This window comes from Manacus vitellinus, unplaced genomic scaffold, assembly GCF_001715985.3.
Source record: "Manacus vitellinus isolate BGI_N305 unplaced genomic scaffold, ASM171598v3 scaffold_40_pilon, whole genome shotgun sequence".
Classification (NCBI taxonomy): domain Eukaryota; kingdom Metazoa; phylum Chordata; class Aves; order Passeriformes; family Pipridae; genus Manacus; species Manacus vitellinus.
The window spans coordinates 3,567,171-3,594,611 of record NW_021940541.1 but is presented as its reverse complement, the minus strand read 5'-3'; the positions used below and the strand labels follow the sequence as shown (position 1 = coordinate 3,594,611).

Sequence of the window (27,441 nt, the reverse complement as noted above, 5' to 3'; positions counted from 1 at the left end):
TGACTTTGTCAAGTAACCCCGCTGTGACATGCCTTGGGCACACAGCCCTTCACAGTAAAGCCAAAAAAAGAGGGTGGCAGCCGTGCCCTGGGTAGCAAAGAGGGCACAGCTGCTGATAAATGGGTAAACAGCCCAGTCCCAACAGGGTGATGGGAACCCAAGTGAGGGTGGCACCAAGCCTGAGTGGGGCTGTTTCCCAACAGGGTTGAGAGAGGGGGCTGAGAATTAAAAAAATAGGGAAGAAAAGGCATTTGAGCATCCCCGGGCAGCACCCGGCAAGCACTGCTGCGGACACCACCCTGCGTGGGGTCCCTTTAATTCCTCATCAGGAAAACTAAACAAAAAATATTAAAAAAAAAAAACAGTAAAAATCCAGCTCTTGCCATTATTAAATTTAAGCAAAAGACTTCACTTGTGATTTCCTTCTCACGGCACTGCCAGGGACACGGGGAGAGAGGGGGTGCTGGGGCTGCACGGGATGTGGCGGGAGAAAAGGAGCCACAGCCACACCGGCAGTAGCCACCAGCCAGTGCTCGGATTGCAAATCTCAATATTCTGGTTTTCCCCCACTTTTTCCAGCCTCAGGGGTGGTGGTTTCTCCTTGTGCATCCCTTTAATCAACTAGCACAGGTGGGACCCAGGGGAGCATGGCCAGCTCCATCAGCTCCAACCCTGTCCTGGGAAAAGCCATTTACTCGCTAATGGCGAGATTTTGGCAATCCCCGTGCCTGGTTTTCCTATCGGACAGGCACTTTCCTCCGACTTGGCTGATCTCTGGCTACAGTAGTTACAAAGAATTTCAAGATTTACACACGCATGCACACAAATTGCTCTAAATACCTGATGAAATTTTGGCAAAGCTGCTTTGTCCCCTCCAGCTGGCAGGAGGGGGAGCAGTGACAGGACCCCGCAAACCACAGCGAGGAGCCCTCCAGGGCTCTGCTGGCAGCCCCCCGACACCGGGGCGAGAGGACCCGCTCCCTCCTCAGTTGTTCTCGATCTGCTCGATGTCGATCTCGCCGTCCAGCTGGAAGAGGCTCTCGGCGCCTGTCCCGCTGCTCCGCCAGGTCACCCTGTCCTCCTCCTTCCCGCCGCCCTCCTCCTCCTCCTCGCAGGAGAGGTCATCCCTGCTGGCCCGGGGGTCCTCGGGCTGCGGGCGCGGCGGCTCCGGCACCGGGGTGCAGGCGGGGGTCCTGCCCGGCATCACCTCGGGGGAGCGGGGGCCTGCGCTCCAGGCGGGGGCCGGGGGGCCGCTGGGCCCTCCTCGGCCGCCGGGCGCTAAGGCAGGTAAGGCTGTTGAAAGTCTGGCGGTTCTACAAAGGCAAGGGGAGACAGGCAGCTGAGTCAGGTGTGGGGACAGGGAACGGGGGCAGTCCTGAAGCTGGGCTGGGATAGGAGTTACACCAGGTGAGCTGAGAGTACTCCCGACCCCATTCCAGCCCCATCCCAAATCTGAGCCCTCCCATCCCAACGGAAAGCAAGAAGAGCAGCAGAAACACTCGCAGCCAGCGGGTCCCCAGGAGGTGAGCAGACACTGCAAACTCCCATCTCCCCATCCTTGGCAGGTCCTGCACCTCTTCTATCCCTGTAATGGGTGATGACATCAAAACTACCCCCAGCATGCTCTGGATCAGTTACATGACCATCTCCACCCCACACTTCTCCTGGCTGCACGTTTAAGGTAGTACAGAACTCGCCAAAAATAAATGAACATCAGCTCTTAATAAATCCAAGGTACTTATGCTGAGTTCCCACTGCCCCAGGAGGAGTTGGCCACTGCCCAAGCTGAGAGAAGCTACATTTCACATGGCCTTCAGTCTATGAAACCTTCAAATACCTGAAAGCCCCAAGCCAGTGTGAAAAAATAGGCATTTGCCCTCTAAATATGCATCCTTCTCATATTTTTTTTAAATCCCAGCCATGCCTCTCCATGAGGTCTGTCTTCTGGGTGCTGAACATGCAACAGCTTCAAGCAGAGATCTGCACGTTGTGGTTAATGGACAACTCTGTAATTACCACTGGAGGAGGCCTGAGGACATAGGAGAAATATTTTCTAAGTACTTAAAAAAATTTGCAAGCATATTTCCAACAGTGATTTAGGCACTTGGAAAGCCTAAGTCTCCTGAAAGTCAACAGCCCTCTCAGAAGTGCAAATCCTTTCTACAAACAAAACTCTGGCACTTTCAGGAATGTTAATTTTTCTCCTTCTTGACTGAGTTCATCTCCTGGTTCTGTCGCTTCCCAGGGCTTGGTACTCATGTGCGGACATGCCGAGCTGCTCCAGGTGGGATAGAGCATCCTGAGAGGATGGGAGATGCTCTACACTGCTTCTGAGAGGGAGATGAGTGATTCCTGTAGTGATGAATAATGGAGGATGCAGCCTGGAGAGCAACTAAAAAGGTCCATGGTACATTCTTCCCATCCAAAGGAAAAGTATTTCCAAGCCTGGACAAGTCTCAGAGAACAACCATGAAGATACCTGACTTTCAGGGAAATTTTGCATTTTATGGGACTTTGGCAAGACAATCAAGCCAACAGCCTCATTTTCCCTGCTCACATCCACACACGCTGCAACCCAAGCCTTGAGTTATTCCAGGTCCTATTTCTGCCTTCCCTGCAAGAGGATGGAAAACCCCTCCCGATGGTCCTGGTGCTCCCAGCGCTGCTGCAGCTGCTGGTGGAGGAAGGCCACGTGCAGGTCCCTCTGACACAGGTCTGACAGCTTGGAAAGCAAGTTTTTATAGGTACCGGCTGCCACAGAATCCCTCACCTTACCTTCCCAGCAGCTGGATGAGAAGAGTCCCCCCAGGATGGCGATCACCAAGCCAGCATTCCGTGAGCTGGCTGTGGAGCCGCGGTGGATCAGCCACCACCGTCAATGCGGCGTCTGTTCTCAGCCCATCAGGAGTTCTGTACTCATTTTTTATTTATTGGGTGAATTTAGCACGTGCTGAAGTGCTGAGCTGGCAAAACTGGGCAGTCAAACCCCTGTACTGACATCAGCCAAGGAGCAGGTTTGGTGGCACAATGCAGCACTTGTTCCCCATGGCAGGCAGCCCTGGGCCCCCTCCGAGCCCCCCCACAACCTTGGCCTTCACTGCCAGACAGAAAGGGGTAGCAGGCACCTCAAATGCTGCTGGTCTCAGGGAAACCACGGGAATCCAGATGCCCTCCTGGATCTGACACAGGTGGCTTTTGGGAGATTTCTGGCCATCCTGACTTCACCCAGAGAGCATCTGTAATGTAACTTACACCCAAACCCCCTTTGCCAACCACAATGACCCATTTTTGACCATTTGAGGTGCTGGTTTTTCTTCCCCCAACTCTCCCCGAAGCTGCTGCAATCCAGCATGCTGGGCAGTCCCTCAGGGAGAGGGGAAAAAAATGAGATATTTCTAATGCAAGGACCTGAAAAATCATTTAAAAATACAAATAACAAATGCTTGGCCTCTGGAATGAGCTGCAGGGTGTTCCAGAGCAAAGCCCTTCTCGCATGCTGGTTCCCAAACTCTAGCTATGTCTCCATCCCACAGGGTCTCGTGATGCTCCATGCTGTGCAGGGACCAAGGCTACAATCTGGGAGGGCCACAGGAGCCGACTCACCTCCTATATCCATCTTTTTCCACAGGTTTTCCCTATCTTTGAACACGTGTCTCCATCAGGGACAGGGGCTGGTGGCTGCAGCCCTGACAGCAAGCAAGCTGAAGGAATCCCTAGCAAAATTCCTTCATGTGACTCTTCCCTTGGTAAAACAGCCAGCTGTGAGCTTTTCCCTGAAACCCATCCCTGCAAACACGGTGGATCTACCAGAGTAAGTATCAGCAGGACTGTGATCCCTGTGGCGATCACGGCTATTGCTCAAAACACCTTTCTTCTCTTCCACCCTGCCAGGTGATTGCCGCAATTTTCCCGGGAAAGGTGTAACGCTCCAAGCTGTCAGCACCACCAGCCCTACCTCCCAAGCTGTCATCACCTCCTGTTAGCTCACTGGGCTACAGTTGCTTCAGAAAGCTGAAAATAACCCGGTGCCAGAAGGGAAGGGGGGAAGCGGGCGGCGAGCGGTGCTGCTCCATGCGGGAATGATGTGCCTCTGCCAGCCCTCCCGAGCCAACAGTGTCACCTCCACTGGGGGATTCTCTGCCTGGCCCAGCTTTAAATCACTCTCCGAGGCAAACTTCTCCTGTAAAACACTTTCAGCCTGCGTTGTTATCTTTATATCATTATATATAAATGCTTTGGTCGTTTGCATCACAGTAAATCCTACCTGGCATTTGTGCCAGGGAAAACGCTCATCTCTGCTGCCAAGGAGGAGGGTCAGGTGCTGGAGAGTGGAAAATGAGACTGGAAAATGAGTTTCCTTTGGTTTTGAAGCTCTGTAGAACTTCATAATAGGAGCTGGTGTGATTCGGGCCATGCACACACACACACACACATCACTCAGGTTCAGTGCTCTCCACTGCTCTTAAGGCACCCAGCATCTTCTCCAACTTCATCCCCAGGCTGGTTTCCCAGTGAGTGGGAAGGGGAGGGAGATGAAAAGGGAGCAGCAGCAGGAATGGCTCAGTCTTGAGGCTCCAATAACCAACTCTCCCTTTATAACCAAAAAGCATCTCAGCAGTTTTGCCAACAAGTCCAGGCTGCAGCACAGGCACTGGGGCTGTGCTCTGACCAAGCACATTATGAGCTCACTGAAGCCCCAGAGAGGTCTCACCAGGACCTCACTTGCTGCAGTTTGGACTCCCCAAAAAGAGGGAGACACAGCTGCCTTCCCCCCAGGAGCACCGGTGACCGCTGCCACGTGCAGCTTCCAAGATCAACATTGCCATCGGGAGGAGGTCAGGGGTCTTACACATACCCTGTCCTCCCTCAGAAGGAGCCTCAGAATGATGAGGTGTTGGGAAAGAAACGACTGAAATACCTGAGGAAGGAAAACACAGGAGGCAGTGATGGGGTGTGTGAAAAGCAAACGGAGCCCGTGTGCCTGGTGCAGAGCAGAGCTGGGTTATACGTGGTGTTGCCACGTCAGGGAGCTCAGACTCATCCACTGTTTTATTTAATTTTTAAATTTTATCTATGGAGGCATTGAGTAATTCATAGGCACCTTCCTTCATCAGGCTGAGGTGCTGCAGAACGTGCCTGCAGCAGCAGCCCCAGTACAGAGGGGATGGCTCCCTGCCCTGCTCACGGTGGGTACCACAATCCTGCCCTGGTTTTCTATATCTGCCTTCCCAGCTCTTACCTTCTCATCCACTAAAGAACAATATTTACTCAGGTCCAGTCCTCATTTTGCAATAACAGGCAGCAGTGCTTATTTGGTGCATTGAAAATCTGCAGCTTTAGCAGATAATTTTGCTTTTATTCTGTTTGGTGTGAAAAACAGTTTTCACGAGCAGGCTCTGAAATATCTATTATCCTACCAAGTCACTTCACACCACAGTATTAAATAAACAAAAAAAAGAGCAAGAAAGAAGCTTTAGTATTGTCATTAGTATTGACATTGCCTTTGGAGCCTGTGGAGATAATTTGGTTTTACTCATGGATTTGATCTTGTCTTTGGAGATCTGTAGCTGCCCCAGTGACAGTGAGGATGTTCAGGGAGATTCCAGAAGTGCAAAAGAAAAAGCTGTTATGTGACCCATCAACAGGAATCTTTCTGGTGCTACAGAGCCCCAGGGAGATATTGGAGAATGAATCCCAGAAATCTGGAGGAATACAGCAGACACAGAAACGCATGGAATCAGAGAGCAGGGAACACTGCAGGACTCAACTGTCCCACCCGTGTGCAACATCTCTCAGCATCCCACACGTGGGGACTCAGTCCCAGTGCAGCCTCCCAGCCCATTCCTATTCACAATAATAATTGGAGGAAATCCTCATTTCCTGCCTAGAACAAATATTTTCCCTAACAGACACTGAACCCTTTGCTATGAGCTGGAGAAATCCATTTGCTCAGACAGGTTATCATTTGCTCAGCCAACCCCATGAGTGATCACTGAGCATTTATTTCCAAGTTGCCCTTCCCAGCCTTTCACAGCCTCCCTGCCTTCTCCTCTGCATCCCAAGAGGCTGTGGCAGGGCATCCCTGGAGCAGTGCAGGGCCCCAATGCCAACACACTTGATGCTACTGAGAGCACAGGGGGGATGGTGGTAGCAGGCCCAGGATTCTCTGCTGATGATGCTGTTGCACTGCCATGGATTTAAGTGGAGTGGTTCTGGAATGAGCAAGGGTGACCCTGAACCTGGCTCATCCCCGGAGATGGCAAAATCATAACCAAACTTCATGTCACTGTTGCAGCAGCACCAAAAAAGGACTATCAGCAAGTAAAGGGATGAAATAATGTTGTAGATGACTATAAACCCAGAGTTTATGGAAAGGAGGTACTGTGGTATGTAAACCTGGGACATCAAACACAAGGCAGAAGGTGCAGGGGGGCACCTAATCCCAAATAATTCCTGTGCCAGCATTGCCTCCCACAACACATCCAGGGCAGGCTTAGCCTGCAGCGACTGATTTCAGGTGATAGAGGCTGCCTGCTTTTCCCCAGGTATTAAATTAATGTCAGGTTGGATTAAAAATGCAAGGAGAGTGAGGAATCTGGAGTCATGTACCTGTCCATGCTCCCAGGGCACCTGCACCCACTGCCACATCCAGGACCTGGTATCCTGCAAATCCAGTGCAGACCCAAAATACACCTCACTTTTCTGACACAGTCTCCACTTTGGGCTGACTCTAAGTGCTTTTCTCTTGAAAGGAAAAATGAAATGCCCTTATTTATTTATCTACCTATCTATCTATCTATCTATCTATTTTTATTATTATTTATTATTTATTTAGAACCTGAAATGCTTTGTGTTCCTGAGACACCTTGATAAGAGTTTTGCAAGGCAAGAGGTTCCCAAATAACTGCTCTGATCATCACTACTGAAACTTTGCTTTGAAAATATATTTTCTGCAAACTCACCAGCTGCCTGGGAGGTCACAGCCACAATTCCCTGTGCCCAGAAGAGCCATTCCCAGAACTGCACTGGGCTTAGCCATGGATCCAAAATCTGCACCCTGCTCCAGCCTTTGAATGCCTCCAAAATCCTCCGGCAGAAGATGTGATCAATGAAGCATCTTTGAGGGGAGAAAAACCCAACCATCATCTGCAAATCCTGCCACCACCCCATCCACCTGAGCTTTGGGGGGGAGCAGCGAGCCTGGAAATCTCCTGGAGTACTGGGTTTTGTGTGTGTGTTTTTTTTTTTAAACCAGCATAAAAAATTACTTTTGGCTTTTTTGAGCCAAAATGCCACTTTGGAGCACACCAACTCCTTCAAGGATGAGTCTCTGTGATTTCTAAAAGCTGTTCTTCAGGGTCACACAGTGTATGAGCCCGGGGGCTGGAGGGTTAAACAGCATGTGGTGAATCAGATGTGCATCCTTGGGATACAATTGGGTTTTGTCTGTGATTGGGACAGACACTGTCAAGCTTTGTTTGTGTTCCCAACCCTGTCCTCCCATGTGAGTGCAAACGACAGTGCAACATCCAAGCCCACATCCTTGGAACTCATGGTGGGATAGAACTGGGAGCAGGAGATGCAGCCAGGAACAGGGGATGGAATGGGATGGAACTGGGAGAGACCTTAGAGAACCTTCCAGTATCTAAATGGGCTACAAGAGAGCAGGAAAGGGACTTTTGACAAGGGCATGGAGCTACAGGACAAGGGAGAATGGCTTCAGACTGTCAGAGAGCAGGGTTAGATGGGATATTAGGTGGAAATTGTGAGGGTGGGGAGGCCCTGGCACAGGTTGCCCAGAGAAGCTGTGGCTGCCCCATCCCTGGAAGTGGCCAAGGCCAGGTTGGACAGGGCTTGGAGCAACCTGGGCTAGTGGAAGGTGTCCCTGCCCATGGCAGGGGGTGGGACTGGATCTTTAAGATCCCTTCCCCCCCAGACCATTACGTGGTTCTATGGTTCTATGTCAGCAACATGGGCTTGCACCAGCAGCAACCTCAGCAAGTACAGATTGATCTACACTCTCTCAATGGACACCAGCTGAGGCAAGGTTTGCTATACTTCAGTAACTGTGAAGAACTGTTTGTCAAAGGTGTAGAGAGGGGACAAACCCATGAACAGTTTGTGCCAGGAGCAAACATCATTATGAACTTCCAATACTGAGTTAAGTTTTTTCAGCTACTTGTGTATTTAAGTAAAAAAATACCAGGGCAATGAAAAGATGGCAGCATGTGCAACAGTCTGGCCAGAGTTAAAACCAGCCAGCCTTCGAGGTCCTCTCTGCCCTCTGAACCAAGTCAGATCCTTTTGATCCTGAACCAAAGGCTTTTTCCCACCAGGCCACAAACTGACCTTTGGAGACTCTCGTTCCTGTTTATTTAAAAAACACTGGGGCTTGGAAGCTGGAATCTGTCTCAAAAGTTACATCAATAGCAAACTATTTCCTGGGATACGTCTGGAATTTAAAACCTCCAGTTTTTCGCCTATCACTACATTTGGCAATATTTGTCACCGGCTCAAGTGGGTGCTGACGCCAACCAAGATCACTGTCACCCCTCCTGCCCTGCCAGCAAGCCTGAAAGGTGCCAAGATTTAAACAAAAAGTCTTCTTAGGTGAAAATGTAGAGAATTTTACCCCTCAAGGAAAGTGCTGGATGCTCAGAGCCCCCTTTTTCCATCCTGCAGTTTAAACTTCTTCCCACTCAGTGTCAAGACCTCAGCTTTGGGAGTGTATGAGCTCCTTCATGCACAGATCCTCATGGAAACTGTCCTTATTCCTCAGTTTGGAAGGGAGAACAAGGGGGGTGGCCAGCCAGGCTCCCAACCATTGTGAGCATTACACGCTCCACTGTGTGTGGAGATCCTCTGGATCTCCAGCCCAGACTGGAGCTGATTTTAATCCCGAAAATCACAAGCACCACACATCTTCATTTCAGGGGGATGCTCCTGTGATTCCTGGTGACTCCATCCTGTGAAGGCACGTGTTCCCTGCAGGACAGTGAGGTCACCCTGTGAATGGCTCTGTCTGTCCACGACAGCCAGCGAGCAACGTGAATAGTCCCATTGTAGCCGGTGCCCTTCCCACAACAGGCGTCTGTCAGGCACAAAGTCTTCCCTACAACTCATCCTTATCAGGCACACCCAGTGCTTCATCCTCACCACGTCCTCAGCTGGCGTCCACTGCTGCCAGCACCCTCTCATCCATCCATCCATCCATCCGTCCATCCACCCATCCATCCATCCCTCACAGCCCACCACAGGGACGAATCTATTTACGGTGAACTCATAACCACGGGATGCTCTCCATAACCCAAGGAGATGCAGGGGAATATTGTATTTTAATTGCCTTATTTATTCTAAAGCAACTTTCTGTTCTATATACTATAAGACATTATATAATACAGAGCTTCGCAGAGGAGAAGTACTTTGCCAGTTGCCTGGGAGTTCTTGGTGTTCATGGGTACAACCTCTGTAGAAAATTAAATAGATACAGAGAAAACTCAGGAGGAAAAGACCAGTAGTACAGTATTTGTTACGAGATGTAGCTCTTCAAATTGCAACTGCTTTCGAAGGCTCACAGAGAAGCCAAAACCTTGTAGTGCCATCAGAAATGGGGCACAAGTGCCATCCCTAAATCTTCATTTACTACCAGCATACAGATCCCAAGCAGGGCACTTACAGCTGGGAGGAGCCAATATATCTCCCCACGTCTGGCAATTACTGCCAGTAGTGCTATGCTTTACATTCCACAGAGATGTTTTCTGCCTTTCTTTTCATGGAAAGTTGTATTCTCAAACACTGCAAGACCATCCTCCATTTCCAGCCAGGGCTACTCCTGTTTGGGGTTAGTGTTGGAGGGAACATGGTTGGGGTTGAACAAATATCTATATCTATATATCTATGTTTATAGATATAGATATATCATAGAAAAATAGAATGGTTTGTTTGGAAGGGATCCTAAATCTATCGAGTTCCAACCTGCTGCCATGGGCAGGGACACCTTCCACTAGACCAGGTTGCTCCAAGCCCTGTCCAACCAGGCCTTGAACCCTAAATACATACATTTCTCTCTCTATATATAAAAATATAAATGGTCCATTTGAAAAGCAAACCTGTATAAAGGACAGCTGTGTTTAGAACTGTGTTAACACAAATTAAAATCTCTCAGTGACGATCCCATCAAAATTTTAGAAGGCAGGAAGCAGAATGGGGAAGAGATAGCGCGGGCTCGCGTCGCCGCAGCCGGGGACGATTCCAAACTCCCATTCCGGGCGGCCGCCGGTGTGACAGACATGTTGTGTCTCCCGTGCAGCTCCCGGGAGCCTGTGTGAAGGAACACAATCTGCTCAGCCAGCACACGCCAACATCAGGGCCGGCCCATGGCTCGGCTTCCCGGAGATGACTCAGACAAGCCACCAAAGCCAGTGTTTGCGCTGCCACGAGGCGTTTCAGCACACGGCACCCCGGATCCCGGGAAACGTTGACACGGAGATGCCACAAAGTAGCAGATGTGGAGGTGGGAGATATCAAGTCCCTTTGGAGAGGAATTGCACCAGATCATGGGAGAGGAAAAGTACGAGGGGGTCTCTCTGCCACGCAGCATCCCAGGCAGAGTTTGCTTTTATTTTAGAAAATCTGTTTTTATCACCTAGTACCCTGAGATGCTTTTCCTTGTGCCTTGCAAAGGCTGAAACCACCCATTCCTGTCAAAATCAGCTCAGCCTGAAGAACACGTGGGGTCTAAGCCACCTCCCATCACCTTTGCGACATTTCTCATCTCTTGTATATTTTAGGTGCACCCACATCAGGAAAAGAAAGCCAGGTCTTTGAGAAACCTCCCAACTGGTGGAAAAACCTGATTCCAGACATTTCTGATCACAGCCTGCTGGTACAGACATGGTCCCTGGAGCTGTGAGACGGAGAGCACTGTGTCTAGGAAGGAGAGCTTGCTGTAAGGAGATTAATTAACACGCTGTCAGGGCAACTGCCAGGATCTCGGAGGTGGGATGTTGTCCTCTTTGGGCTTGTGCTTTATGTGGAAAGAGGGAATAAAAGCTGAGATTGGAAAAGAAGCCCAAGCCCTACACTGAAATGGGAGGATGGCTGATGTCCTCATGTTAAGGAGGTCAGAGATTGCAGGCCAGGCACCCAAACTCTCCTTGATTGGGGTGACGAAGAGAAACCAGCTTCTTCACACCTCACCTGCCTCCAGACATGGGATAATTAAATGACACATCACCATCACACACGCACCTGAGTGTGACCTGCCAGGTTCATACCCAGTTCAGAAGAAAAGAGGCACAAAGCAGAGTGTTGGCATGCATTTAAAAAGAGCAGAAGGATTGCTGTGGTGCTGTGGCTTTTAAAAATTGTTGCTATTTCAATGACAACCATGTTCATGGTTTGGTTTCTGCCTGAAGTTGAAGCCTGCCTGGTTTGGTGCCACATGAGTAAGTAATAAGGGGAGGGATGTGGGCTCACCTCCCCTCTCTGAGCTATGGGAATTGCAGACAGAAAAGACACAACCAGGATTCTGAGGAATTAAAGGCAATGTTTTCCCAACTATTTTCCCTCCCAGCTTAACTTTAACATTTAGGTCTCTTTCTTAATTAGCCCAGTTATGTGGCCATGTAATTGCTTCCAGGAGCGGCTCCCTTCCCTCCTGCCTGGCCTAAATATCCCTCCTGGTATGAAGAAAACATTTCTTTCAGGTCAAATTATTTTTATTTTGATTATGGTACGGGGTTTGAGGCCTATAAACACATGTGGTCACCAGCACAAGCAGAAAATTAACCGATCCCATGCCAGAGCCAGATGCTGATCCAGCACCCAGCACCCCAGGGCTCAGTCCCCAGCTCTGCTTTTAGCACGCAGGGAATTCATGGCATGCCCTGTGCCTCAGTTTCCCATCTGTAAAGAGAATGATCTGGACATTTTGGTTTTCCTTTGCTTTGGATCCTGAAGACCATTGCACACAAGGCAGTGCAGCCATGCAGACACCTTGCCATTATTTCAGCTCTTTCTCTGAAATCACCCAACTTTCCAGTCTCCTGGAGTGGACACATTAAAAGCAGCCTGGGAAGGTCCCCAAAACTGCAGGGTTTTCTTGAGCACACTTATCCCTGTCTCCTGCATGAGGAATTAGTTGGTTTTCCCGGCATTCCCGTGCCGGGGAGGGCTCTGACCGTGCCCCACCAAAGGCAAGAATGCTCACCATGACTTGCCTCATCGTGCTCGTCCCTCTGTGCCAGTCCTCCCACGCGGGGAGCAGCCTGCCAGCGCTGCTTTCCACAACCCAACAGCTCTGAAAACCCTGGCCCTTGCACAGCTCCCGGCCTTGCTTTCTTCCCTCTCTGCTCCAGCCCTGCTGCCCCAAACCCAGCAGCACATCCGTGCCTTGGGGATTCACCCACCGCCAGGGCACCCGAGCCCGGCTGGGTTTCCTGTCTGGAAACTGAGAATACTCCGTGGGACCTGCTTGGACTGGATCCCAGTGGTGGAGTTCCTTAGTGACACTGTTGTTGGTTGTTGGTTGTAGCAACCGCCGGGCATTCGGCACCAGCCACCCAGCCTGGATCAGCGGGAAAGGAGGGGGTGGGAAGGGGGGTGCCCACTGACACTGGGGGAGATGCTGCTCCAGGCAATCCCTTCTCTGCTCCTACAGCACTCATCTCTTGCAGTGTGGAGCTTCCAGACCCTTTCCCTGTGTCGTTTCTTGCAGAGGATGAACCACCCCAATGCTGAGCAACGCCGAGTGCTCAGGCATTGCTTTCTCACTTTGGATATTTTGATATATCCAAAGTGTGGAGGACAGCAGCCAGAGAAAACACAGCTATTCCTCAAGATGAAGGTTTTCCAGGAACATGGACTGAGCTGCTTTTGGACGTACAAGTGATTAGATTTTTGTCATCCTTGGATCACCTGCCCATGTCAGAGGCTGTCCAAATTATAAATGTGTGCCTGGGCCCAGAATCCACTGCAGGGAAAGGGAAGCTCCTGCTGACTTGCAAGATATCCCTGACCAAGACCTTTGTTTCCTAGCCAACAAACTGTCCCTCTGGACTGATGGGCTGGAGAAACTGGCTTTGCCCCACATCATCTTCAGAGGGCAGGGAAGGTCAGTGCCCAGCCAGAGTCTGGACACTCTCCTTCTCCCCTGTCCATACCAGAGAACCACAGAATGGTTTGGGTTGGAAGAGACATGAAAGATCATCTCATTCCACCCTGCTGCCATGGGCAGGGACAGCTTCCACTAGACCAGGTTGCTCCAAGCCCCATCCAACCTGGCCTTGGACACTTCCAAGGAGGCGAAACGACATGTGCCTTCTTGTACAGAGGGAATTAGGAGGGGACAGTTGTGCTATTCCACCCTGTGGCTAGTAAAATACAGTAACACTTGTAAGTGGTTTTTACTGCCCATCCAGCTTATTATCTAATAAAAGAAGTTTAGCATATTAAATGTTGTTGCTGTGATTTATCAAAAGACAAGAGCAATCCTTGTGTTATCCCCCTGCTATGACCCAAATGCAGGATTCCCTTGCCCTTTTTATCCTCTAAGCTCCTCTGGAGTAGGAAAAGCTTATCTCTTGCTCCAACACCACTGCACTCCTTCAAACACCCTCTGCTCTGCCAGGCACGAAAGACCATAAAATATCATGCTCTTGAAAGACCATAAAATATCATGTTCTTGAAAGACCATAAAATATCATGTTTTTGTAAGGAGAAAATGCACACACAGCAGTGGATGTCAACCACTGGGTATTTCCCAGCTGTTTCTCCATCCCACCTGCTGAATTGCTCCCAGCAGTTTTCCTGCAAACAACAAGGGGATGCCTTGCACCAGACAGGCTTTGCTGGCCCTAAAAAAAAGCATCAGGGCAGATGCTCCCGTCACAGTTGACTCTGGAATGAAGCACAGAAGGCAACCACATATCGTGAGGGAAGTTTTCTGGCCAGCAGAAGGTGACAGCTCACCCCGGGAGGTGGCCAGGGTGCCCCTGCTGCCACAGTGGGAGCCCTGGGGTTTTCACACCCCTGTTATCTCCATCCTACACAGAGCTGGTGGTATCACTGGCTTCATGACTATAAATTACCTATGTGGGAAATGTCAAGTCATAAAACTGCAGGAAAAGAAACCTTATGAGTGTGAAATGGAAACGTTGCTCATGCTGTCCTTTGATGCAGCCTCTTGCTCTGTTTCTCACTAGAGCCCAGTCATTTGGTCCTGCAGGGAGAAGACCCAGGAGCAAAACGCTCCCTGATTTGTGCTTCAGATCTGTTATCTGGCTCTGCATGGCAGATTGAAGAGGGAGGTTGTGCTCTGTGTTTGGAACTGAAAATGAAACATGATAACATCTCCAGAGTGGAAAATTACAGAGGCTAGGAGCAAGTAAAGCCCGTAGCAGTAAGAATTAAGCTCCTGATGGAGCCAGGGCTGGGTGCCTTGGGGTGCTGCCTTCATCTCGCCATGGCAGGCCCAGGACTCCTCTCACCTGAACTCAAAACTGTGGGGTTTAACATATTCCTGCTTGAAACCTGTGCCAGCAGGAAACAACGACATGGTGGACTGGTTGTGCAAAAATCAGTGTAGAACAGAAATGCAGGAAAGAAGTCCATTTGGAAGGGAATGGATATTCTGCTCGGACAGAAGGATGTCTTTCCCTGTAACCCCTGCGTTACTCTGTGTGCCACAGACCCACCTTGGAGGATGCTAAAAGCTCTTTAGCAAAGCAGAGAACAGCTCTTTATGTCCCCTCGCTGCCGAGCCCCCTCGCAGGGACGGCCCCGCCGCCTCTTACCTGGGTCATCTTGGCGAGGTCCAGCGAGGGCCGTTGCTCCTGCACCTCCTCTGGTCTCCGCCGCTTGACTCCCACCTTTTTGTCGTTGAGGACGCAGGGCTGGGAGCGGCTCCGGGAGAGCCCCCCGGCACGGCGGCCCAGCTCCGGCGTGGAGGCGGGCGTGCTGCTGGCCGAGGGCGGGCCGTACTCCGAGCAGGAGAAGCGGTCATGCGAGCAGGACAGGGACCTCTGGATGTCCACCCGCTCTCCCCCGTGCCCGCCAGCAGCCGTTTTCCTGGGCTGGCACCCCATCCGTCCGCCGAGGGCGGGATGCTCGGCGCAGAGTGGGTTGGAGCGCGAGGGCAGGCTGAAGCTGGAGCTCCTCTGCATGGTGGCGAAGCCGTTGGAGTAGCGCTGCACGCTGCCCCCGCTGTAGCACCGGCGCTTCTCCACCGGCGTCCACACCTTCGAGCCCAGGGGTCTCCACGAGGTCCCGCAGCCCGACATCTCGTCGGAAAAGGAGAGCGAGCGGCACTGGCGCTTGCTGGGGGGGGCCGAGGCGTTGCCGTGGGGGTCACTGAGGCTCAGGTCCTTGATCAGGTTGGTGACAGAGCAGGTGCTGGTCCCCTCCCTGGGCCAGCGAGGGCCCTCCTCGCCCTTGTCCGACAAGCAGTCCCAGATGCTGGCGCCCGGCTGCTCGAGCTGAAGTGGACACTTCCTGCTGAGATCTCTCCATCTGTCATTTTCTGGTTCAGAAAGGAGGAAAAAAAAAAAAACAAAAAACAAAAAAACAAACAACACACACGCACAGGCATTAGCGTTAATTAATTCTGCATTTCGCTCTTCTATGTCCATAAACAAAAGAGTAGCATATGGGACGTTTTCCAGTACAAATTAATTAACTCTTGGAATATGGTTTTCTGAACTGCCAGCAGAGCAGGTTGTACAGTGTAGGTGGAGAGAGAGACAAAGTGACAATCCCAGCAGGAGCAAAACTGCTAGAAGAAGATGAAAACATGGCTTTGGATATTCCAGATTTCACTGGCTGAGGGGAATTCAGCAGTATAAAATGGTGTGGCCATTGGTTGTCTCTGTGCTAAATCACGTCTCAGATGTGGGCGGTTTGTCCTGGCTTCCACAACCAATAACTGCCCGAAAGGTTCACAGAAAACTGGAAGTGAAGAGTACAAACCTGGGGCAAGATAGACCCTGGAGGACAAAACACCAGAAAGGAGACGAGAGAGGTGTTGGGATGGTCCTAATAGAAAGGGGGGTGTCCCAATGGGCACTGATCTGCCTATCTGCCTGGCGTAGCACAGAAACCCCAACAAGGTCACCAGAGCCTACAAGAAACCAAAAGCCACCCCAAGACCCATCGAGCTGTCCTGCTCTCATCCACTGCTAAAACAGTGTTGCTCCAACGAAACCAACTTATCCCCACTAAGGCTCTGAGCACCTCTCCCAAACTGAGCCCAAGACAGTGTCAAAACAGAAGCCATGCAAGAAGTTGTTCTTAGGTCCCTGTTTTGAGGCTTATCATCCATCTTCCCTTCATTCCTCAAAATCTCTGGTCACCTGGGTGCTCTGACCCAGGTGCCCCCCTGTCCAGTTACCCCATGGAGCAGGAAGGTGCTATGGACACTGGCTACCCACACTCTCCTACTCTGCTGCTGCAACCTGGGTTTAGCATCCCTTTGGGGTTGCCTTAAAGATCCCAGGTGTACCTAGCACAGCCAATTGTTTGCATTTCTCTAAGAAACAAAAGGCTGAGCATTTATTTAAAGGAACAAACTGCTTAATAGGGTCACCATTTAAAAAACCCCACTTATTTTATTCCTCTCATACATAGACTTATTTATTTATTCCTCTCTATTTCATTCATCCTATTTACAGGGGAATTTGTTCCTCATGCAAATTTGGCTTTATTAATATCTTTCAGTGCAGCACAGCAAAAGATGGTGGTGACCTGTTGCATGGTTTCAGGGTCAGCATAAAGATATTCCTTTCATCAGGTGGGTTTTGCAGTGCCTGGGTAAAGCTCCAAGAAACCTGGACCTCCAAAGTCTGCAGGCTGAGATGTATAGGGCTGCAGGCAGCTTCATGGAGGAAGACTGCAAACATGGTTACAGCTGTATTCAGAAATCATAGAATCATAGAATAGAATCATAGAAACACAGAATTGTTTAGGTTGGAAAAGCTCTCCAAGGTCATTTAGCCCAACCATTCCCCCATCACTGCCAAGGGCACCAAGTGGCCCCAAGTGCCACATCTACATGGCTTTTAAATCCCTCCAGGGATGAGGACTCCACCAATGCCCTGGACAACCCTTTCCATGAAGAAATTTTCCCTAATATCCAATCTATACCTTCCCTGGTGCAACATGAGGGTGTTTCTTCTTGTTCTGTCACTTGTTACCTGGGAGATGAGACCGACCTCCACTTGGCTACACCCTCGTTTCAGTTAATTATTGAGAGTGAGAAGGTCCCCCTTGAACCTCCTTTTCTCCAGGCTGAACCCCCCCCAGCTCCCTCAGCCGCTCCTGGTGCTCCAGCCCCTTCCCCAGCTTCCCACCAATGACCATGCCAAAGAGAGGATCAAGGATGATGATCTCATTCCCACACACGTCCCGCTGACAACAAAAGAAGAAAGCAAAGCACTGCCAAGGCTGGGCTGCCCTGCCCGGGCTGCTCAGGCGGACAGGGCTCTCTGCAGATACACCACTGACGCTCAACAGGAAAACCATGGTAGGACAACCCCGCCGGCTGCTGCAATGGAAAAAAGTCATCACCCAACAGACTTTCACCGGTGCCTGTTTTTGTCGTCGGCTGCTGCAAACAGAGGCCAACCGTGCCAGCCAACCGTCACTGCCAAGTTTCACATGATTGTATCTGAGCCATGCAATATTTTTGGGGGGTTTTTGGGTATTTCCACTCAGGCAACCGAAGGATGAATTCAAAGCCGTACCCAGCCCGCAGCTGCAGGTACCAGCCTGGTAGGGAAGATGCAGCGGTAGGGAGTGCTTTCAACAAAGGTTTCAAGTCAGGAGGTCAGATTTGGGGCCCCTTACACCACTCTTGGCCAACTTTCCCATTTCTCCCTGCCTCCAGCTCCAGCCACAAACAGCCTGGCTCTGCCCGCAGTAACCGCATGGCATTTCAACTGCTGCTCTCCTCATTTTAATAAACACAATGAAAAGTGAGAAATGTGTGCTAAACAACTTCATCTATGTTTAGATCTTTATTATTTTTCCTCTGTATTATGCTGCCAGCTGAGAGGTTTCTTAGGTCAGGTCAGCAGACAAAAGAAACAGAAATAGAAGCCGATTTTTCATGGCAAGCTGCCACGATCCTCTGGCCGGAGACTGTACAAAGGGCCTTGGTGAGGAGGATACGGGACACCTTCCTCTTTCACCCCTGCTTCAGCACAAACAGCTATAAATCTTCCAAACCTTGTAAAGAAAATGGTAATAGCACCACTGTCCCCAGCCCCCAGTTTGGGGTAATTTGCTTTTCCCCTTGCACCATGAGAGCTGGCACAGCCTGGCCCCCCCAGTCCCATGGACATCACTGACCAGTCCCAAAGTGGCAAATATTCCAGAAAATGGGTTTTCAGTGCAAACAGAAAGCAGGTTTCACTGAAAGAGTTTGAAAATTGGGTAATCTGAGGGCTGAAGGTGTAATTAAAGAACTCTGGAAAGCCTTATTGAGGAAAAGCAGCTGGTTTTCTGCTCAAATTTTTAAGAGTAAGATTCCCATCCTGCGCACGCTGATAACAATAATTGCACTGGAGCCATTAATTCTACTGCAGTTAAACATGTATTAATTTTCTTAAATTACAAACCTCAGCCTGGTTTACCCTGAGGCAGTAATTTGTTCCAGGATAAAACCCACCATAAGAATCCCTTGATTTGCAAGTGAGATGTTTCACTGGGAAACTCTCCTTTGCCTATTGGAAAATGACGGGGCAACCAGAGCACAGTGTAAGTGTGATTCAAGGGACTCCCCCCCGCTTAAACAGGTCCTTCTTGGCTGTTAGTGTCCTTGGATGAAACAGCACCTTACTTCTGGATTTTGACTTAAAACTGCAAAAGCAAACACTAACACCTCAGCAACAGCCACCTGTTCTCTCATGCAACCTGCACCGCAACAAACGAAGCCAGGGGTCCGGGGCACGAGGCACTCGTGGGCTCGAGTCACATCCCGAAATCAAGGAGATGAGTGTTGTCCTCCACACAGCCCCCACAGAGAGCAGGATCCATCCTCAGAGCATCGCAGCCAGGCTTCCAAATGCTGAGCTCCAGGTTTTGCAGGAGCAGCTCATGGACACGTCGGGCACTTTGCAGCTCCAGGACAGCCCCAGGCTTTTTAAATGCTCCTCTGGTGACACCAAGTAAATTTTAATGACCACTCTCATAACCACAGAGAAGGGTGTAAAACCAAAACGCTGACACAACTTTAACTACAGCGACACAAATGTGCTGCTATAATATTTTTACAGTTCTTTTTTATACATAATGCATGATCCTTCTGCTCAAGTCTCCTCTACGTTCTTTTCCCGTGAAATAATTTACATTAATACATAATTTATTACAGCAACTTGTAAAGCAATTAGGGGTTTCAATCAATTTTTCTTATCCTTTTTGGCAGATAAATTCTGTTTGGATCTTAACCCAAACATTTCTCTCCACACAGGTGTGCATCCAATTCCCTTTTTTCACATGCTGTTCAGGTTGGATTTTGGTCTCACAATCCCCATGCACGGTGGAAAGGCAGCCTACATTTTCCACTGCCCCCTGTTTACGTTCAAGAGATAATTTCTAAATGTGGAACACATTTAATGGCTGTAATTAGCTGATGGCAGTGCCATAGAGCCTTCCCAGTGCAGAAATAAGAGGAAAATATGATGCACAGACTGTGCTTCAATGGGAAATGAAAACAACGGCCCCAAAATCTACTCTGGAGAATAAACACACCTGTGGGCTGCAGGTTGCTCATGCCAACAGCCTGCATGGGGGAGGGAAATTCCCCACCTCGATGGCAAAACGTGCCCTGTTCTTCAATGTAATTCTCTGGTGAGGTCTCCCCGCTCCAGCTACACCTCACCAGAATTCCTTGTGTGGCTTTTTCTCTTTGTGGGTTGCCTGTGCTTGAACATGCATCAAGATGCTGCTCTGCACTGAAGGCCTTTCCAAAAAAATACCCCAAAATTCCAGGAAAGCCTGGTTCAGCAACAGGAGACATGCAAGCCCAGCAAGTGCTTTCAGGATGCAACTAAGGGGCATCATCTCCATGAAGGGGTTCAAAGGTTGGATTTGATCTTGGAGGACTTTTCCAGCCCTAAGGATTCCATGAGTTGGCTTTTCTTCTGTTTTCTTGGCTTTCTTCTGTCGCCCACACAGGGTGAAAAACCACTTCCAAGTGAGGGGTGTGCAACAGTGAACCCAAGGCTGCAACCCCTGGCACACTTGGAACGATGGTGTTGCCAAATGGTGCTGGTGGAGAAGAGTCCCAAAGGACAGACAAGCTGACCTGTGTGCTTCATCCATCACCCCACTCTGCCACAGTGCCCTGCAAGGACAAATTCTGAGTGTGCTCTCCCAGGGAAAAAGGAAATGATGGTTACTTTGAAGAGCACTTCACAGCAGATGTATTAAGGATCTGTCCCCAATGGGTTCAAACCCATCCTCCTCCCTTTTACAACCAGGCCTGTGCACGTGATGCCACTCTAGGACTCTGATCCTGCAGCCACAGCGACTGCATGAGCAAGCACCTTGTCACAGCCTTAATAAAACCCTGCCTGCAGCTCACCTCAAAGATAATTTCTTGCTTACACAGAAAACAGGAGGCCACAGCTGTCAGCACACGCCCACTGAGCTCCCCTTACAAGGCCAGGTTGGACAGGGTTTGGAGACACCTGGTCTAGTAGAAGGTGTCCCTGCCCGTGGCAGGGGGGGATGGAATGAGATGGTCTTTAAGGTCCCTTCCAACCCAAACCAGTCAGTGATTCTGTGATACATGACTGGACTAGTGCAACCTCTGGTGCTACCAACTTGGAGGCTGAGTGCTTCTTACATATCTTCCAGGGAAAAGTCAGTCAATGCTGCCAATGCCTTGTTAAGACATTGTAAATTTTCTTCTGTCATTCATGCAAAGACAGAAAAATTTCACTATAGGAAGTCAAAAATAGTAGAATTGCAGAATGGTTTGGGTTGGAAGAGACCTTGAAGACCAACCAGTTCCACCCCCTGCCACAGACAGGGACACCTCCCACTAGCCCAGGTTGCTCCAAGCCTCATCCAACTTGGCCTTGAACAATTCCAGGGATGGGGCAGCCACAGCTTCTCTGGGCAACCTGTGCCAGGGCCTCCCCACCCTAATGCCCCAACTTTCTAATATGTCACCTTCTTTCTCTAGCAGAGTCATCGATATATTCACTGTGAACACGCAATGGAGACAGCTGGGGAATGAAAGGGGAAAAAGGACAATTCTTACCCTCCCTGATGTTTCAAGGACCCACCAAGGAGAAGGGAAAACAGAAATTATTGAATTTATACCTTTAGGCATTTCACCTTTAATGTTTCTCCAGGCAAAGGACTATATAAAGATAACCCAATCTTTTTAGTAATTACTTCATCACACCAGCAGGGCTATTTCTCATAAATCTTAAAAATCAAAAGATTATTTAGGTCACCTTGAGAAGTGGATCTAACATTGCATCATCTAATATCAAGTCTTTAATAATGTTTACTCAATACATTGAGTTCTATTACAACCAATAATCCTTTTTCAAATTCTTGTGGCGTTTAGTACCTTACAAGGGAACTCCAGGGTTCAGATGATGCCCTCCCTGGCAGAGCGTGTGCTTCCCTCTGCCCTGCTGCCCCCTGGTCACCAGGACCAGATATGAGCTGCCTTTCTGTCCAAAGCTGTCCCCACCCCAAAAGCACCAGGAAGACCCTGTTCTAAGATCCTCAGCCTCTTCTGGTTAAAACCCCAGAAAATTCAGCCAACCTCCCTCCAAACCCCCAGCATCTTACATGAGACTATGAGTCTCAGCCTCCCGTTGGCTGTGCTACCAGTCCAAACTTCACTATGTTTATTTATCTCAGTGTTTTCCACCAACAGGGACTTGGCCCTTTGGCCTGAAATATTGCCCCAGTTTTGCATTTGGTGCTGTAATAACCATGGGGCTTATTTAAGAAATCAAGCAAGTTTTGATACTGGATTAGTCTGTGATCATGGCTCATGTTTGGAGGCATCAAGAACACTCAGGAAAGATGCCTGAAACTAAACCCAAGCCGACTAATGGCCTTTCATGTTGGAGAGAAACGGGCTCCTCTTGACTGGCATGGTGAAGACCATTACAGGGCAAGCTGAGGTCAAGGAGGTGACATTCAGTTCCCTCAGAAAGAGGATGATTTGGCAGACACAGAAGACCATCACAGCGCCAGGAAGATGCAGAAGGCTTTGTAGAAGCTCTTAAAGACAAACTGCTTTTCAATTAGGCAGAGACTCAACATATCTGTTGAAGAGCCTGCCAGTGCCACAGCGCAAGACAAAACCATCTGATTTGGGTCCTTTGTTCCTCATTCATGTTTGGCAGGCCGGAGAAAGGGAACAGGCTGTCTCTACCCTTTCTTGACTTTGATGCTTGTGATTTTCATCTGAAAAAAGAACCCAAATGCTCTCCATCTCCCCTGCACCCCCAACTGACCGGAGCTATCAGAGAGCTTGGGAGACATCTCCTGTCAATGCATGAGCCCGGCTCTCATTAACACTAATGAGAGTTGTGTCCATGAAGAGAAGGGGCAGCCTCTTTGTAAAGTATTGGCTTTCACAGCAAGTAGCTTGGCTCAAACCTGACCTACAATTTTAATTGGGTTTTGAGACCTCGCCCAGTGTCTGGCTCCCCGCTACGAACGCCAAAGAGCTAAACCTAACAGCACATCCTCTGGCACTATCAGTTTTCAGGATCATCAACCAAGGCACAAATCCTCCATCAATTTTGGTGGCTGTTCAGCATAAAAATTGATAGCAAGCTCAACATAAAAGGCATCAAACATCCTGTATCGTGGTTACTGCCAACGGCAAAAGTAAGTCATTTTCCTTTGCTGTTTGAGGTCTGTCCAAACACTTTGTGCCAAGTGGTGGAACATTTTGGTGATAATAGTGTTATTTATTACTTGCATCGTGCAAACATTCAAGAGCCACGGTCATGGGCTGGGTACTCAAAGGCAACCTCAGACCCCAAATGTTTATAATCTCTCTGTATGAGTTACTCTAAAAATAAGCAAATATATCAAAGGGGAGGGGAAAGGAGACAAGCAACTCCCTCAGCAATGGCAACAGGGCAGCTCTGGGGAGCAGAGTGGCACAGGCGTGATGGCCACCACCAGTGGGTGGTGGGGTGGGACAGGGTGCCCACCCCAGAGTCTGCAGGGCAGTGCTTTCTGGAGACATCCAGCTAGTCAGGACATCTTCCCGCCCATCGCTATGAGGAAGCGGGAGCAGAGGTGGAGTAAATACAGACAGAAGTTTCTGTTACTTACCCATCACGCCACAAGAGAAGAGGGTAGGTCCTTGACTCATCTTTGGAGTGTGCTGCAAACAACCAGAAAAACTATTCACTTCTCGCAGACTCGACCTGGGCACCAGAAACCTCCCTGCCTCGGCAAAGCAGAGAGGAGAGCCTTGGGAGCCTGCCACAGTCTGGCTTTGACAGGACCAGGAGACAGACCCACTCACCTTCCCTCAACAAAATCAAACTTAATTGAACGCTGTGCAGAGTCGTTGTCAAGGCCTGAGCTTGCAGATCATGGGTCCTGCAGTTAGTCCTTACCCATGGGAATAGCTGCAGAGAGGTCCCCACTCCCGGGACCCAAAACACCGGAAAGTGGGAGCTGCAGCTTAGTGGTAATTCTGGATTAGGCAAGAAAGCAGCAGCAGTGGTATCTGAACCACATCCAAGCCCATTAAGGCCCCCCTGTCTAGGTACAAAGCAGCCATTTAGTTTTTTTAAACATATAATGTGTTTCTAAGGCAAGGCGGTCTCACCTCAGCATTTCTGGGGAGTCTGCACTTGGATTGTGCTGATTTGCACTAAAAATAGGGAAAAGTGCCACTATATGGGTACAAAATAATCCCAGTTGCTTTTTACACTCTTTTTTCTTTCCCCAAGAATTTTCCTCTTGACAGCATAAGAGACACCATCAGACTTCTAAAAATGAGCATGGATGGTTTTACATATAATAAATCAATATGTCATCTGCAGCTGCATGCCATTTCAGCTATGCCTGCAAAAACACACTTTCGCACTAATTGTTCTTTTATTACCCCTAAAAATATCCATATTCTGGCTTCTGAAGTGTCTACCCTGGCAACACCACGCCATCTGACCGAGGCTTTACATCATCTGAGGGGAGCACCAGCACGGCCTCCACGTTCATCTGCGCTGCCATAATTGTGTTTTATCTGGCGTCAGGCCACTGCATTCACACCTCCTCTCCTGATCCAGGTTTTACACGTTGCCTGCTCTCATAACCATGGAATCACAGAATGGAAGGGAGCTTAAAGACCATTTAGTTCCAACCCCCTGCCATGGGCAGGACCTTCCACTATCCCAGGTTGCTCCAAGCCCCGTCCGACCTGGACTTGGACACTTCCAGGGATGGGGCAGCCACAGCTTCTCTGGGCAACCTGTGCCAGTGTCTCCAGTGCATGATGAGGATCATCATCATCATCATCATCATAATAGTGTACCAAATGATGGCACCTGTCTGTACAGAGCAATCCAATAAAGGATCCCACTTCATATACAGAATGCTGTAAATATTGAATATAGAGGGATGTGAAGGCAGAAAGCAACTATGGGGTGTTAGATGTGGTGAAGGGAAATAACAGTCAGTCACCTTCTTTGGAGCATGTGCCACTTTTCTATCTGCCAAGCCCCACTTTAGGAAGTGGCAGGTAGAATTAATCAGGGGTTAGAGAGGACAGGCAGCTGTCTCCAAAGAGTGGCCAAAGTGGAGCAAAGGTGGAAGTGGGACAAGTCCCAGAGAAGGCAGTGGCTGTGCCAGAGCACATTTGTGTGCCAGCCTCAGAGACCAGCCACTGTCTGCAAATACAGGAGGGAGAAGAATACAACATGTGTCCCATATTGAGTATAATTACCATTTTGTAAGGATTTTGTGCTTATACCAAATCGGGCACTGAGCCAAATGAGCCCACTGGCTGCTGGCAGGGGTTATTGCCCCATTGCTCGGACATTTATTTCCTTTCAGTTTTGCTTTTTGGCCTTGCCCACAGAGCCAACGGAAAAACTCTTGCTTTCTTCAGTGGATCAGCCTTCCTGCATTAGTCTGCCACAATTTAACAGCTTGGGCAAACCAGCAACTCCAGCTGTGTACCCAGGACCATCACTGCAGTACCCACCCAGCCCCAGAGCTGCGGGAAGCGCTTGGCAAACACGGGAGGGCAGAGCTTCGTGTCCCAGCTCTGCATCTCTGCTGTCTGCCATCAGACAGCACAAGCACCCACCCCTTCTTGTAGGGAAGGAACTCTCATCTGCCTCTCTGCAGCCAGTTCCCCTGCCCACACACCTCCTGGGATACAACCAGCATCAGATTCTCATGCTCCCCCCTCACCACCCTGAGCAGCAGCCACAGGAGATGCTGCCTTCCCAGCAGGAGCTAACACTAGAACAAGGATAGTCTTTTAATATATCAAAATCCTTCCAAAATGTCACCCTTTTAAGGCAAGATTAAACACTGCCCCTGGCTTGCTCACCTTCTCCTCTGCTGTTCACTGCCAGGACAGACTGCCTTCCCCGGCACACTGTGCTAGCTGCTCGGGGAGCCCAGCTGGACAGCTTGTCATCCTCAGCAAACTGAGGCATTTATATTTCTTTTAGGTTCAAAATGCCCATTTATGGCTAATCCTGCCAGATGCTTCCTGCTGTGTTCCTGCATGTCCTTATCTGAGACTCTCAGTGCACCCTGCCCTTCGGTCTAATTTCTTCTCAGACCATGACCATCTCTCCAGGAGGACAGAGGAACAAGTGTCCACAACCAGCCTTGCTCTGGGCTCTCTCAGATGTCTCTCCATCACCCTGCACCTCTTCCTCCTGCCCCACTCCTGACCCCCATTTGCTCTGATCCTGCCTCCAGAGGTGTTGCCCCCTATTTGCCCCACCCTAGGTATGTTGAGCCCTACAGCCTTGTTCACCCATCCTTTAGTCTCTTTGTTGCCCCTCATTTGGGTTTTTGTTGTTGCCTGCTCCTTCAGTGTGATTGGATTTGCATCTCTCCAGGCTCCCAGTGAAATTAAAAGTACCACAGCGCTGCCCTTTGCCATCTCCCACTTAATCCTGCTCCCCACTTGCTCGTCCTCCTATTAATGATGAACATCTGTTCGCTGTTGGGAAAGCATCTTCTCACCTGTGTTATTCACAGCATTGATTTGTTTTTTTCCTACTGTTTATCCCACTGCATGCTTATTGAAATCTACATATGCAAAAGCCACAGCACTCCAATCATTTACTAATCACCTGCTCCTTGGATATTAATGCAGCTTGGTAGAAATCAGTGCTACAAACCACCTAAAGATCCAGCTCTGCAGCACAGAAAAAAATTATTATAAAGCTACAGCAAAGTTCTCAGCAGTATAATAGTTTTGAACACAGAATTCACAAATCTTACCAGCTCAGTCCTGCATGTTACGGAGTCAGCACCTTTGTTTTCCCGAGTTTTGGTTAAGATCATCACCATGGTAATGCAGTCCTGCCTCAGAGTCCATCAGGGTCCAGGTGAAGGGTGCTGGCAGCTGGGGTCTGCCAAAGCTTCTCTTTCAGTCCATGTTCCCCCGGGAAAGGCTGGGCCCCGCCGGCTCCTCGGGGGATGCACAGGGACAGCCTCGGAGCGTGGAAAACTCCCTGCACACAGAGAGAGAGAGCAACAGCCTTGAGGGACTTGCCTGGAGGGTGGATGCACTGGGCAAGGGGCAAGCACTGCCCAAAAAACACACTGGTGGCAGTCAGTCCTGAGGAGTGCTTATTTTAGGCTCTTAAAACGTTGTTGGTGTCCCTCTGCACCCCATCAGCACAGAGGCATTTAATGGGATGGGCACTTGCAGGAGCTGTGGGAAGCACACAAGGGACACACGTATTTCAGCCAAATAAACGAAGTTTCACTGAATTCTCCATTTAGAAAGGGAATTCATATCCCCTATATTGAAGATACTAAGACTTTGAAAGAAGGGCTCATTAAAGCCCTGGAGTTGATCTCACAGAAGCCCTTGCCATCACACCAGCTGGGAGCAGACATCCAGAAGAAAAAGCCTCTCCATCATCATTAAGGCTGTTAAATCCCCTGGATGCCCCCATCCCACACCAGTTACTTCCCAATTCCCAACCTCTGAAGAGCCCTTTAAGGAAAAAACAAGACAAAGAGTAACCTGCAAGGAAGGAGAGAGCTCCCTGCCCTGAAATCCTAAGAGCCACACCATGCCTCTTGACCCTTAACCTATTTCTTAGGTAGTTTTAGGTAGAAAAAGCTAAAGGCTGAACAACAGGGTGTGTCTATAAAGCTGAGTATAAAGACAGGCTCATACAGCACTGCCCAGCCCTGACCAAGAGCCCTGCCTCATCTCCTGGCATCCTCTCTGACAGACTG

General features: G+C 49.6%; 1 protein-coding gene across 1 annotated transcript; it reads right to left on the bottom strand.

The window, feature by feature from the left end:
- Nucleotides 1-365: 365 nt before the first annotated feature.
- Nucleotides 366-26,669, bottom strand: FAM53B (family with sequence similarity 53 member B). Its single transcript, XM_018078527.2, is given in 5 exon segments — nucleotides 366-1,241; nucleotides 1,243-1,313; nucleotides 14,796-15,520; nucleotides 23,323-23,374; nucleotides 26,470-26,669. Coding segments are annotated over 5 exon segments (1,173 nt in total). The 5' UTR covers nucleotides 26,539-26,669; the 3' UTR covers nucleotides 366-985.
- Nucleotides 26,670-27,441: the final 772 nt, after the last annotated feature.